The sequence below is a fragment of the Coturnix japonica genome, chromosome 1, assembly GCF_001577835.2.
Source record: "Coturnix japonica isolate 7356 chromosome 1, Coturnix japonica 2.1, whole genome shotgun sequence".
NCBI lineage: Eukaryota > Metazoa > Chordata > Aves > Galliformes > Phasianidae > Coturnix > Coturnix japonica.
Window position 1 is genome coordinate 106770088 of NC_029516.1, and position 15785 is coordinate 106785872.

A 15785-nucleotide genomic window follows, 5' to 3' on the forward strand; every position below is an offset into this window, starting at 1 on the left:
CTGGGGGTCAGGGAAAGGGGCTGCACCACAGGGCGGTGGGCAGGGAACGGGATGCACAGGGCTGTGGGCACGGCCCCCAGTGCTGGAGTTCAAGGAGCGTCTGGACAGCGCTCTCAGACATAGGGTTTGGTTTGGGTGGTGCTGTGTGGAGCCAGGGGTTGGGCTTAGTGACTCTCACGGGTCCTTTCCAATTTGAATATTTAATGGTTCTGTGATTAGGGGGTTGGAACTTGATGATCCTTGGGATCCCTTCCAACCCGAGCTATATTATGTTCCTATGATAGAACCAGTTAGCCAGTCCTTTCTGCACTAGAACTTCTACACACTTAAATGAAACCTTTCATTTTAAACTGCAGGCACATTAAAAATTTGGATACAACCATTTTGAGTACTGATTGTTTCTTGGAGTCTTTCAAAATGGAGAAAAAAAAATGGTTTCACTGTGGTCGCTTTTGTATGAAGAAAAGTTAATTCAAGCTGTAACTGCTTCGGTTTTCCCTTAGGTCAAGCTTGCAGTGTCTCTGAATTACTAAATGTGTTACCATAAAATTTTCTGCACAGCTATTTGAGTTGCTGCAGAATTTTTCTATCTTGATTGGTGACCTTAATTAAAAGTTCGGGAACTTGACTGTCTTACCATTGAAACGCAGTGAATAATTCAAAACTGGAAGTCTGTGGCAAGTAAATCAGTATCCGTTACCCATGGTGAATGTTGATTATGAACCAAATAGTTTCTCTCACTTTCTCTGGAGTCTGCAGAGTGATGATATACAGCTGGATTTTTTTTTTTCAAGTGACCGTGCAGGAAGCAATAAATTAAAAACCAAAACGGTCTGCAAATATTCCTAAATCTCAGCACTGCAAGGAGGTGATTTAAATTACATAAATTATTTGTGAACATAGCTTTCAGGCCTTTTCAATTTAATTTGAGTGTGTGGAAACTAGTTGCAGATTAAGTCTCCTTGCTGATCCTGGCCCGGTGAGACACCTACTTGAGACTAATTTACGGTGCTAAGGTTTTCCAGCATGGCTATTTTCTGAATGGCTGTCAATTTAAACATAGCAAAGAATTCCTTATGTGACAAACAAGGAATTGAGGATATGGTGTGTGTCTATGTGTGTGTGTGTTTAAAGACTATGAGGCAGCAAGCCAAATGTCTGGTAGCATAGGAAACTTCTCCTAATGTAATCTAAAATTATTTTCTTTAGAAAATAACTACTCTTAAGTAAATCCAGAAAGGCAAAAAATATTGAGTGGAAATTTATTCTATTTGACCACAGGTGTGTCATTTCAGACAATCCCAGAAGCTGGTGTTGAGTTGCTGCTGCCTTGTGCCATAGGGTTAGCTTCTCCCCCTCACTGACAGACACTTGGTTGGGAGCACTGGGGTGTCACAGATGTGGTCCATGAGATCTGTAATGTTGTCACTGATACTCCTCATGTTCTGTCTCAGTGGACCTATCTTTTGTAATTTCTTTTTTAGGAGTTAGCTTGTTGAGCACTTGTTGTAAATTGGAGAAAGAACAACAGTAATGAAAAGAGAGAGAGAGGAGGGGGTATTTATGTTACTCTCTCTGAAAGCCTCTTGTTAGTTGGACACTGTTGGATAACAAGACAGCAGTAAACAGCAACAGTGCTCCTCCTTTTTTGATTGATGTCTTCATCTTCCCAATGGTCCAGAACATTTTTTGGAGGTTCAGATCTTTCCTATAAGGCTATAAGGGCTTTTTTTTTTTTTTTTTTTTTCATCTAAGTGTAAGAAAAAAAACACTAGTGTCCCAAGTCAAAGAAATCTTTCTGAGCAACAAGTTAAGAGATTTTGGCAAAATGAAGTACCTGAATGAGAGATGGAGTAGTCAGGAATTTTACAAGCTTTGTGGCTGCTCAAAATGAAAGCTGTATCTGCAATGAGTGATTTTGGGTAACCATGAGCAGAGAAAGGAGATCATTTTGGTTCCTAAGTGAGGTTTTAAGTCAGCAAGGCAACAGGGCCACAGAATTCTCACAGCATCTGCGTGGTCAGGAGACAGAACAGCATCTCCCTATGAGCTCTGTACTGGACCAGGAGCAGGTTTTACACCTTGCTGCCACTCCTTTGTGGATGTGGAACCTCTCTTTCCACTGCTGTTTGCAGAGGGATGATATGTTCTTATCTGCAGACACCGAATTCCAAAGTTACTGTAGGACTGTGTTTGAGTCCAGTAATCTTGCAGAAAAAGGCACTTGTACCTTAGAAAACATGGAAATCTGTGGCATCTGATTTTCGTGGAATCATAGAATCCTTAGAGTCAGAAGGGACCTTTAAGGTCATCTAGTCCAAGTCCCCTGCAATGAACAGAGACACCACAGCTAGATCAGGGTGCTCAGAGCCTGATCCAGCCTCACCTTGAAAGTCTCCAGGGATGGGGCATCAACCACATCTCTGGGCAATCTCTGCCAGTGCCTCACCACCCTCAGTTTAAAAGCTTTTTCAGTCTTTTTATTTTTAAAAAATTGCTTAATACATGTTGAAAGTATTAATACAGATATGTAAAGCTTAATGGCGGTGTCTACTACAGAGCTCCCTCTGTACTGTAACAACTGGGGCTCTTAGAAACTTCCAGCTTAAAGGTAGTTTAAACTATTGCACCTGAAATGCTGTGGAATTGCTGTCCTCTATGCTATAATCTTTGTGTGTAGGTGTGTGTGTTTTTTGGAGTTGGTAGCTAAAGGAAGTACTGCTCAAAAGATTGTTTGAGATTTGCTATTGAAATTAGGTTTATGAACAGAGGCTCTCACATTGGCATAGGATGACTTTTGTTTCTGTTAGAGTTTGTGTACATTTAGTTGAGTTCTGGAAGAAACCCATGATTCTTCTTTCATTTATATACAAATTCAAAGCATTTGAGGGAGATGTGAGGGGGGCAAGGAGACACAGTTTTATCAAAACAAGGCAGGCTTGATTAAGTCGTCAGCTTCACAAAGAGAGTTCTGAGGAATGAGCTCCTGGAGCTGAAAAAAGAACCAGAAGGTTTTATTAAAAATTAATAACTCAGTGGTTTAGAAACACAAAAAGTATTGTGTGTGAGGTTTATCTGAGACTCTGTGAGCCAGCACAAGTTCTTCCAAGGGCAATCAATAGCTCTGTTCATTGGCATGCTAGATGCTTCTGCCTTCCGAAGAAGTAGTGGTATGCAATATAACAGGTGGTAGGACAGTGTGGTTCTGTCTGCATTATTTTTGAGCCTTATGTGAACAAGGAGTTTGTCTTGATTAAATATGTTTGGAGTGATTACTGGGAGTCCTTACAATGAGACGATTCTGATGACCTGATTATTTACAATGGGGAGAGTGACAGAAAGAAGGTAAGAAGGTAATGGAAATCTGATTGAGGAGAGAACATTGGAAAAAATATGTGCTTTTGTGAAATTTAAAAGGTTTATTATAGACATCAGAATGGAAAAAAAGTTTTGATTTGCTGTTTAATTTGTGTCAGTACAGAGTGTATTTTTCTTGGTTGGGGAAACAGGGTGAAAGAAAGGTTGATTGTTCTTCTCTCAGAAATGATATAAGCAAGTTTAAGAGAACTCATAGATTTAAGATTTATCTGAGAAATAACTTCACCATATTTCCCTATCATCCCCACATGGAATGAGAAATGGAGGGGATTATCTTAGTAGTGGGTCTGGAGAAGTTTGGATATAGATCTTTTAACTTTCAGGATAACCTCTTAATTGGGAAACTGTAGACTGTGTGGTGGCTCACTTTCCATCTCTCTTATTGAAACTGCTTTATTTGATATAAAATATTTTCAACTTCAATGGCATTGGGTGTTTCTCTAAATGATTTTAATAGCCAGATTATAGTTAAAGGATTAAATTCCTGGATGGCACATAAGACTTCAGTTCCTGCCCCAACAATGCAATTTCATAAAATGAAAAAAAGTTCTCAAGTAAAACCACACCAGAAATCCCTACACCCCACTATTTAGGGAATCTCAGGTTATGGAAACAGTAACTAAATGCATTTCAACCTACATCTCCAGTTGATTCAAGTTGAACAATGAGCTTGAATTACTTCATAATTAATATTTTTGCTTCTGTTTTAACATTGATCTGCAGGTTTCATTGAGTGGATGTGTGTAGAAATATATTTCCAAGAAAAGTGAATTATTTTTGCATATCTGTATGTTAACTACACGTAACATTAATGTATAGTTCTTGATCATTCACACATGAAAATGAAGACATTCTCGTAGGGCCACATCTATTTGTTGGCAAGAACCAAATAAATATCTGACTTTCTGTGGAGGAAAGTGTTTGCTGCCGGCTGCTGTTATTTGTGTTCATTTTTTCCCCCTTTAGCTAGGCATCTCCCCTTACTTTTCTTTAGGCTCAGAGAAAAAGCTTTATTAATGCAGGTATAGATATAAGCATTTTAATATTTTTTAACGCCTTCAGTGCTAGTTTTTTGTGTTTGTTTTTTCCACATACATTTAATAAGCAGTAGAGGAATCCAAACCATAATGCAGTGGCAATTGAAAATAGATGCTTATAAAATGTATTATAATAATTTTTGTACTGCACTGGGCTCTGACAGCTCCCCTTCCAGACCTCTGAAAGCCACCAACATGAAAAGGAAGAGAAACCTTAGTGTCAGTAGGGTGCTGGTATATATATTTTCAAGCATTTAACTAGAGTGGTGAGAAATATTTTTGTAAGATTTTTTTTAGTCATGATGGAGTGAAAATTACATATTTCAGTCTATTTTCTTATTTTAGAATCCTGAGAGCAAACTTTTATATGAAAACCAGTTATTGGCAATGCAGTTTTAAAAAGAGCGTCTTGGGGATGGGGACTACAAACAACATATCAGACTGTTCACCAGACACCTGAAATAGCAAGAAGAGCCACAGAACAACTAGGAGAACTAGCAGTTAAAAAGCACAACGCAGTTTAGGGAGCTCCAAAGAAACAAATATCGTTGTCTACCATGTTAAAAGAGGAAATGTGCTGTGGTGTATACTACGGTTGTACAGTAGAAGAGATTCCCAGAACTTGTATTTTAAAGGTATGAAGAAACTCAACCAGGCCCTTGAAATTATGCATTTGAAGCTGGGTTATGATGGTCAAAATGGGGCCACAAATGGGCTTCCATCCCCTCCTGTGAGGTGTGTACCCATAGTGTTTTATGGGCAGGCTAGAGACAGCTCAGCTCTTTTCACAAGGCTTCAGAAGCAAAGCAGCTCTGAAATGGCGGCTAGGCAGTGTGACCTGTGTCTGAAAGAACAGATTTAGCTCTAAGAATAATATAATCTTGGTTTGACTGTACTTGTTCCCAACAAGTATATACAGCTTTGAAATAGTCAGTGCTGTTGTTTGTATAACGACTCTGGATAGCCCGACATAAGGAGTCTTCACCTCTACCTCTATAGGAGTCAGGCTTTCACACTGATGAGAATAATAGATATATATCAGATTTTCCCTTTTGAAGAGCTCATAAACTGGATTGTTTGTGTTGCAGTCTATTCATCTCACATTTTCATGCAGCTAGCCAGAGAATTTACCATTGAACAAAGGATCACAGCAGTATCGTCCATAATTTTAGATGCTGTGGCCACTGCTTTTATTTTGAGGTAGAACATCATGCCCTTTGTAGGCCTCATCCATTACACTTACCCTTCTTCACTAACTCTGGGCTCTGAAAAAAGAAATTGGAAACTAGATATTCTGAATGAACGTCAGCTGACCCCAAGCCATTCTGAGATAATCCCTCTTGGAACATGCAAGCTCGCATTACTGTAATTAGGACTGTACATTGTTCGAGCCATGATTTCAGTAACAGCAGCAAGGCTTTTTGTGCTTCCTCTCGCATTGTGGGCAAATTATTTCTGTGAAAGATAGCTCTGTGAACTGCAATAAACCTGACTTATCAAATTCAGTGAGCTGGGAGTCTGAAGAAAGGACAGTGCCTGGATGACACAGGTGGAGTCCTCAGTGAATGCCCATGGTGGTGCTGGTACAGGTGACTACTTGGGCTCTAGGGTTTATGGCTGCTTTTCAGGGACTCTTTCAACATAACTGTTTAGTGTGAAGTAAATATGCATTTAGAGCTAGACAGTCTTAATGATGACTAGATGAACCACAATTATGTCATAGCTCAGGGAACATTTTGCATGCAAGTGCTGTATGATTTGTTGGATTGCCCAGTGTTTATCTTACCAAACATTTGCTGCATGTATCTGTATTTTTAGTGTATTTTTTCATCGCCCAGTGAATCAAAATGACCATCTGTGCTTCCCCACTTGAGATGATTCTGGGGGCAAGGTTTGCTTCCAAAATGTAACTTTTTTTTCCTCTTACTTTTAAGCTACAGTTTCTCGGTGATATAATTAAAACATCCTGCTGCTGGCAAAACATCAGAGGATATCTTCCACATTTCTATAAGATAACATGAATTCTACTTCTTCACAGAAATAGAACAGAAACTGGGAGGGGAGATGTAGGTTAGATGTTAGGCAGAAATCCTTTACTCAGAGGTTGGTGAGGCACTGGCACAGCTGCCCAGAGAAGCTGTGGTGCCTCATCCCTGGTGGCCTCAAGTCCAGGTTGGATGGGGCCCTGGGCAGCCTGAGCTGGTGGGGGGCAGCCCTGCCCATGGCAGGGGTTGTAACTGAATGATCTTTGAGGTCCCTTCCAACCCAAACCATTCTATGATTCTAGGAAACAAAGCTTATGACTGATAGCTGGGGAGGGTAAACAGCCCTTTCAATTACTCAGCAGTTTAAAAACCTGAACATTTTGGCTGTGGAGAGGTATTAAGGAGAAGAACAGAGACTTTATTTTTCAAGAATTCAATGAGAAGTCCACCTTTTTTGTCATGTGGTATTTGCAAGGAAACTCATTTTCCACAAGCAGAATTCCTGCATTTTGGCCCATGAAACTGAAGATCATTGGAAATAGTAAAAATGCAGTATGCATCAACAAGAGAATGTTGTTGCATGAGATTTTGACGGAGCCTTTGCTGAAGGATGAGCCTCTTCTGCCTTTGGTTGAGTGAATGGGTGGGTATGGATTGTACTCTTGGACTGCTTTCTGTAACTGTTCTGAGAACAATGCTTTGCAAATTGTTTTCAGATGCAGTACTGAGCATGATCTGGACAATGCTGAGCAGCTCTGTCACTGACATTAAAGGCACAGCTGAGCTTTCAGTATCTCCAAAGGATTAAGTTCTTTGAATCTTTGAATCAAATTCTGCATGATTTATGCTCATAAAGCAACAGAGTTTAAATCAGTAAGACTCTGACTTAAGTTAGATATGGAAGAATTAATCCTCCGTGGCTCACTTTCTTTATCTGCAACAGTGGATAATGGCTGCATCTTCTTGTTGTCACATGTCTAAGAGTGCTTGGAGATCCTTATCCTTAATGTATAGGGTGCAGTGCCAGGAGCAACCATTAGATTATCTCCTGTGACCTTGTATCACAGGCAATTACATTATCCACGTATGCAGCTCACTAGCTTGTGCTGGAATACAACAGAATTCACACTGGGCTAAAGCTTATCTTCCAAAAAGAACCAAATGAGTCTTGAAGCTGTTAAGGGTTTGAGAAGCCACTGTCTCCACTGGCTGCTTGGTTAATCACTGCCACTGCTGAATTTGTCTTCATATTCCAGTGACTGGCTTTTCTTGCATCATTTTTTAGTAAACTGAACATCTCTTCGTCACCAAGCATTTTCTTATGGCAAGGTATTTCTTATTCTAATCTTGCTCATTCCACCACACATTCCACCATATTTTGTGAAAAAAACACAAATCAATACATCATGTTCTTAAAGTCTCTTACTTTTTCCCAGTTTTCAAGGCACTCCACACAAAGAAAAACATATTGTTTTTAAAATATGGGCAACAGTGGGCATGCAGCATTCTAGTCTCTCTCCAGCCTGTGTACAGCAACAGAATCACCTCCCCAGTTTGGTACTTTTTTGCAGTCCAGGACCGCTGCTTTCTCCAACACTACCCTGGGATTTTATGCTGAATGACTTGCCCCCTTCTAGCTTTTCACTCTTCCAGGGTTTAAACTTTCCAGGAGATGGGATGTCCCATTGTGGCTTCTGTGTAGAATTTTTTAATGTAAAGTCTAAGTGTATTCCCACTGGAATATTCTTTTTCTTCAAGGTAAGAATCATTAGAATGTAATTCAAATCAATTTCAGATATCACTGTACAAACACTTAGTTTTGCATTTTCCATGTACAACAGATGTTTGTAGAAGGATTAAGACAAACGTGAATGGGAAAATAGCACTACTATCTTCAGTAACAGTATGTAGCCTCCATATCTATGGTTGGAAAGTGCAGCAAAACCTAATGTTATCTCTGTTGATCAAGAAATAAGTTCAGCTAAGAGCATAGTCTAATTGCATTTCTGAGAGAGACTGTGTATGCAGAGACCAATACATACAGTCTGCAGATCAGGATCCTTATAACCTGTTTCTAATCTGAATAGACGATATGCATGCTTCTTTTACTTGCAAATCTGTGCAACTCCTGTTTCCTGTACTCCAAGTCAGTAGGTAAAAAAAGGTAGAGGATTTCTCAATGCTGTAAATAAAGTATGGTGGTTGAAAACCAAAGCTGCATAGGACAGTAGGCTGGAAAATCAACAGCAGCTAGAAATGGAAAGTAAGATTAAAGGTAACATTTAGCCACAAGGTTATTCTTAGCCACTTTAGAATAGTATGTAGTTAAGTACACACATGCTCACATACAAAATAGCAAAGCTTACTTTGTAAAGTGCTTTGCTCTCACTTTCAGAAGCAGATGATTGCTATTTACTGTAGGGTTGTGAACCACAGGAAGCTGGCCTTTTTTAGCTCTTGTCCTGGAAAAGCACTGTCTGAATGACACTCAATAAAGACCTTCCTTCCTTCCCTTCCAAACCCAACACCCCATCCCCAGCTTTGGCTATTTTCTTTGACTGCCAGCCTGAGTGTTCACAGCTCAGACAACTGAGGACCATTCCAGCCATGGGATGGTTTCTGTTGGCAATGCTGAGTCTCTGTGTTTTGTAAAAGGTCCATGGAGTGTGATGATGTAAGCCTGGATGACCCAGACTGTCAGAAGTGAAAGAACTTTGGTTTGCAGTGCAAACATCCCTGCCCTTAGAACCTTGGTAGAAAAAAAAGCAAACCAAAACAAAAAAAGAATGATGAAGCAATGTGTGAACCTTGGGATAGCAGGAACAGTTTTAACCATTTTCTGACTGCGCATGAGATAGATAGTCTTTTAATGAGATGAGTTATGTTGTTTCAGCACTGTGGAGCAGAATTGCCAATAAGTTTTGACATTCACCATGACTAAGTTTTATATGAAGGGAGATATATGTCTTGCCTTTGAGCATCCTGTGCATACAGAAACATAGACAATGAGTTGCTTAGATCAATAGCACTATTCAAGACTCCTTTTATTCCTAAGAGAATAACTTTGGAATTTATTTGGAAATGAAGGAAGCTAAAGACATGGCTGAAGAACAAGACCTGCTTTGCTAGAATATCCATTCGAATTTGTACTTTATATTTGACTAGGGACAGGTGATCACAAATCCATATGCTCCCCCAGCAAGAGAATAAAGCAAATACTTGCAGAGGCAGTAGGGAACTGAAGACTTCTGTTTTTCTGTGGATATTCCATTTGACTGAGAGTTAGCTGGTGTGTGGTGGTCTTGCTCTTCCTATCTTTTGGAAGACCTCATGGTAATTGCTTTCATTCTGGTGCCCTCTGCAACAACTCCCTGTCTGTCTTTCAATGGAGGCCCCAGACCTGGATGTAGTACCCCAGATGGGGCCTCACAAGAGCAGAGTAGAGAGGGACAATCACCAACCTGTCCCTGCTGGCCACACCTCTGCTCATGGAGCCCAGGATCCCAATTGCTATCTGAGCTGCAAGAGCACACTGCTGGTCCTTCTCTGCAAGGCTGCTCTCAAGGACTGCTCCTTCCAGACTGTATATATGCCTGGGATTCCTCTGGCCCAAGTGCAGCCTTCCTTCCATTGTGTCAGCCGCACCACTCAGCTTGGTGTCATCAACAAAATTCCTGAGGATGCATTCAATTGCATAATTGATGTCATTGGTAAAGATGTTAAAGATCGCTAGTCCCAAGACATCATCTATGTGATATATATAATCTAAATGGCATCATCTACCCTACCTCATTTTTTGCAAAAGCTCAGGGAGAGTTCCAGGTTCAGTCTGCCACATAACAAGGTGATTTGATGGGAAAACTCTAGGTCTTATTTTGACATGATTTTATATAGATGTATTCCTAGAGTTGATTTTATTTTATTGGATCCCATCCCCTGTATCATTCCTGAGCTTTAGCTGGGCCTTATTAAATTTTATTAGCTTCAAATTTTCGTGTCTGTGCAGCTCACTGGCAAGGAACAGAAGTTACTACTACAATGGTTTTAATGGGAGTGTGTATTTTCATCTTTAGTTTTATGTAGGTTTCATTTATAGGTTCTTTTTAAACGTCATTCTTAAAACATGAACTGGTCTGATTGTTCTACTCAGGATTGCGGACATTGGAGATATGTATCAATGACTGTTAAGATGTCTATTTAACAAGCTGAGAAATATTAAGAACTTGAAGGTTTGAAACCGAAGGTATTAACAAACTTGCTGGATAGGATTCAGTATTGAAAATCTTACCCATAAAATAAAAGGGAAAAGATATCATTAGAGTTCTCAAAAATGCCGGTCTTTTTTTTTTTTTTTCTTTTCTTCTTTTTTCTTTTTTTTTTTTTTTCTCCAGCGCCCCATGGAGAGAAGAGTTTGAATGAAGAGAACAGGTGGCATTTGTTGATCACTGGAATAATCTTTGACAAATTAACATTTTAATGTCAGATGTGTGGTCCCCTGAGTGTAGGTGCTTTGATGGTCATTGGTAAGAAGCTATCTGAGAGATGAAGCATGGCAGGTTTTGAATAGGCTCTATGTGGAAGAGGCCTGATTTTACCATAGCTGTTGTTGTTAATTCCCAGTGGTCATCTGCTGACTTTGGCAGACCACTTGAAATCCTGAACTGCACTTTGTTCTACCTTATTTTGTTTGTGGCATGTTTTTGAACTCAAACACAGCGCCACGTAGGACCAATGTGAACTATGACTTTGCTCATAAACCCCTCTGAAACCCAGAGGGATACACACTGAGGAATATAGTGTAGGAAAGCTACTCTTGAAGTTTTCAAGGCTTCTTAGCTCTGTCTGAGCACTCAACAGGAGGTACCTGAGATGTTTCCAGCAAAGCCATTCTTTCCAGTGGTTCCAGTAAGAGTAAGGTAAAGTTGGGAGCGACCTATATGGGTTTTACAAAACAACATCAGGTCCAGCAGAGTTTGCTAACCCATTTCAACCCATGCTCAAGTGCTACCTCACTTCCTTCTCTTGTTCATGGAACTGCACTTGCTGTGCTGTACCTGATCTGACAGATGTTGCTGAAGATGTGTTGGCTCTGTGTTTAGGCATAGTATGCGAGTGTGTGCAATAACATCTTGGCTGATTTATAGCTTGGATAAATGGCTTGAGGCAGCTGACAATGGACTATTGAGATTCAGATGCACTTTGCATGATATTTCACTTCCTTGCATAATGTGAGAAGAGCAAGAGAGATGACAGCTTAGAAAAAGTAGTTTGGCTTTCCAGCACAAAAGGACTTGACATCTATAGTAAGAGAGCTATATAACACAGCTTCTCATATAGCGGTTTCAATCTCGGCCTACTGTGTCATTCACAGAACTGAAACTGTGGGTGTCTAATGGATAAAAGGGCATTTTTGGTGAAAAAGAACCCCAGCAGTCTAGCTTCTGGGATCCTTCCACCTTCTCCTTTGGACCCTAATGACACAGAATGTTATCACCAGCACTCAGAAAAGCTATTATGGCTTAAAAACTATACCTATATAATCAAAACAATACCAATAATGTTGTCAAGGTGTCATCACATCTCAGGTTGAATATCGGTGCAGGCATTAAGTAACCTCAAGAGATGTTTCTATTCAAGGGGAGACTCTGGTGTGCAACCAGCTGCTTGCCTGGGATTCTTAGGCTTCTTCCTATTTATGGGGAAGAAGCCTAAGAAGCCTATGTAGGATGATAACTGGACCTATTGAATTAGGTGTCTGTTATCAGATGTCTCAGCACAGTTTGAGACAATATGGTGGTTGTTAACTGTCTCTGGTGAAACTTGGCTGTTATCAGTCCCAAGGACAAGGCCTTTTGCACCTTATTCTATGCACTAGGCCTTGGGTATAATGACTAGGCTGAGTGAGGAGAAAAGGAGTGCACTGTCATAGTGCTTCTGCATGGAAGTAGAAAAAACTGAAAATATCTTGTGTCTGTGTTGTAGCCTAAGAAAATGCATATGGAACCTTATCCCGAGTTACCTAAGTGCTATGACTAAAATAGATACTGAGACAGGAAAGCAGGCAGTACCCACATTTTAAAATGTATTGAAAAAATGTCAATTCTTTTTTTCAGCGTTGCTTGAGAAACCGATCAGCAAAAGACAGGACAGTGAAGCTGTACAGAAGGCCAAGATCCTTTATGCATCCTGTATGAATGAGAGTAAGTGATCTTGTTTGGGGACACCTGTGTATTATCCATGCTTATACAGGCAGGCCCTTTTGCTTTTCACTGGACTCCATGAGGCTTTGTCCAGGACTGCCATGCCAATGCATTCACAGGCAGAGCAGAAGCATTGGATTCAGCTATTTGTATATTCCTTCCTGGAAATCCATCAGTGCTAATAAATCTTTGCTTTTCCTGTGGCTGTTTCTAGATTTGAATAATGCAGAATGTAACTGTTGTCACACTTGGACATTCCAGATAAAATTGAAAAAGCTGATGTGAAACCACTGTTAAGCATCCTAAGGCATTCCCCTTTCCGCTGGCCTGTGCTGGAATCCAACATCGGACCAGAGGGGCTGTGGTCAGAGAGGAGATTTAGCTTAGTGCAGACCCTGGCAACACTTCGTGGTCAATATAGCAACTCTGTCTTCATTCGTTTATACGTGGCTGCTGATGACAAAGTCTCCAACCGGTATATCCTGAAGGTACAGCACAGCGTATCTATTAGTTTACTTTGCATGGCATTTTGTGATCTCATTTTTTGAAACAAGCATACAAGCCAAATGTCTACATTTGACTGTTGTTGCTATTATCTACCGATTTGCAGATGTACGTAAGTGCCAATTCATGGGAATGCAGTAACCATTAGGTTACATATGCCTTGAAAAATATTTGTGAGAAGGATATTTTATCTTTTCAAATGACAAATAAAGAGGTAAAGTATGTTCCCAGAGTCCATGTGTGTGGAAATGAGATGTGGATATCTTGTCCTGAATATTCTGGATTCTGAGTATGGCTGTTTATCTATGAAAATGAGGAATGGTGCATTGGTCACAAATATTTTGAACCTGATATATTTTTCTTGAAACAGGAACATGTTATATTGTGCTTATCCAGCACCTTACAAAAAACAACAACAACAAAAAGTAACTCAGGGTCTTCTAAAGTGGAAATACAGAATATATATTTAACTGATATTCTTTTGTTTTGGATCAAAGCATAATGTTCATAACAGTGCATGCCTGGCATTATGCAACTGTTTAGATTAGCAAGAAAAAGACCAAAACTAAAACTGCCTAGCTAGTCTGACAGAACTCCAGAGAGAATTGCAACACTTACTATGAGATGTCATCATGGCAAGATCCAGTGCCTGGGTCAAATGCATTGTTGTTTTTTTGGGAAAAAGTAGGAGCAGACCAGAGTAGACCAGCTCTCTGCTGCTATGAGAATGTGGTTTATAAAGGCCAGAGAGAAGGGACAAAGAAGAAAGGCATACCACCATTATTCACAGAAAAATAGCATATATGGTCCATACACTGGTAGTATCTTGGCTAGCTGTAGAGGCATATCCAAGAATATATTGTGTTTGGGATTCAAACAAGAGTTAGCTGTGGTGGTACTGGATGTTGTTTCTGAATCAGTTCTTTGAAAGGCCCCTTGACTGCGGCGTTGGACAGGTATGAAATTCAAGGGTGCATTTTCTTTGTTTCTAAGGAGTTGTCCTGAATGGTCAAGGAAACTGCAGATCAACAGTTGATGGCATTAAGGGCGTCATTCTGCTACGATGCTGTTCAGTTCCTGTCAGTATTGCTTTGGCTGAAGATTTAAAGGAACTGAAATGGTAGAATCAGAGAGGAAATATTTAGCTATCTCCTGTCATACTCCTGCCATGAGTCCATGGTATCTGCCAGGAGTGGGTTTGGGTAGGTCTGTGTGTCTTGTTCTTTGGAAAAGAATTATACCGGTGTGCCTCTGGTGGCGCAGTGGTTAAGGATGCCACTTTGCAATACCAGAGGCCCGGGTTTGAATCCCCCTGTGGCGCAAGTGGTAGAAGTGCCGCTCTGATACACTGGAGGCTCGAATCCCGGGGGTTGGACTCAATGATCTCTAAGGTCCCTTCCAACTCGCACAAGACTGTGATACTGTGATACCTTGCAATATCTTCATTTGATATGCTTAGCAGACCCTGTGAATTGGGTATCTAAATAACTGAAATTCTACATCCTCTGAATAACGTATTATTCCTTAGGGGATTCTGTTTTTATTGTTCATTTGATTAAGAACTTAATCAGTGGAATGCATCAGCCAGTATTCTACTTTGTGAGTGTTTTAACAAATTCCCAGGAGTGCAGCTGTACCAGGGAGTATTTCAGTCTGCTTGTGAAAATGGTTCGATTGCAAAATTCTTTCTTTGTTCAGCACTGTAAAAGCTTGAATGGATCAGAAAAACAGGAGATGCTCCAAATAATGCTTTGTTCAACATTCAATATAATTTTCTTTTTCTTGAAGAAATTCTTTAGCTTTTTTTGTTTGTATCTCATGTTTGTGCTTTCTTTATTTCAATGCATTATCAAATCTGACTCTTAAGCTGGGAAAATTTGGATGAGCACTCAAAACAACAGTGATATGGCTGAAATAGATCAAATAATCTGAAGTTAACATTTGCCAGGACGTGCATCTGCAAAGCATAAGAGTATAGAGGGTTGTGGGGATTTTTTTGCTTCAGTATGTTGAAGAAAGGTGTTATTGTTTTTCAAAGGATCAGAATTGCATTGAACATCACAGCTTCAGCAAACATCTGCTTTCAGTAGATGATTTGTTTTACGTTGTGGTGTATCTTGCACCCTGAAAACATCATTCATCTGAGATTCTATTTGCATTTACTGGGGTCATTTTTTATAAATGTAGAAAATGTGAAACAAATGATGTAAGATATAGATTTAAAAGGCTTTTGTGAAATAGTATGAATAAGTATCACATTTCTTCTTAGAATATGATCTTAGAATATCAAAACATTTTGTTTTTCCATTCACATCAATATCTTATTCAGAATTTGGAAGTTGGTTGAATTATGCCATTAGATTTGGCTTTTATACTGTAACTTAATTGATCACATTGAATTGTCTGGTGAAATCTCTGTTTCTAGTACTAATTTTAAGAAATCTGCTTCACTGTGATTTTTGGCTTGTTAAGAACTTGAAACATTATGCATGTGTTCCCATGTTGTCATCATGTAATTCAAAGGACTAAGTGAACCCATCAAACTTTCAAGTCTGGTTTTAGAAACTAAGTTGAAGACCTTATCTAACATCAGGGTAACTGTAGGCCAGCAAGTCCAATCATACTTTGAATCAGAAATACTTAAAGCCTGTGCCATACATCTTTAGCTAATGCACTGGAAG

At 39.7% G+C, this 15785-nt stretch overlaps 1 protein-coding gene across 1 annotated transcript in view; it reads left to right on the forward strand.

The window, feature by feature from the left end:
- Window positions 1-15785, forward strand: part of PHEX (phosphate regulating endopeptidase homolog X-linked) — a 95729-nt gene that overhangs the window by 10509 nt on the left and 69435 nt on the right. The window contains exons 4-5 of the mRNA XM_015885420.2: window positions 12514-12600; window positions 12862-13088. Of these exons, the coding sequence (XP_015740906.1) occupies window positions 12514-12600; window positions 12862-13088 (314 nt within the window). The remainder of the gene's footprint in view (window positions 1-12513; window positions 12601-12861; window positions 13089-15785) is intronic.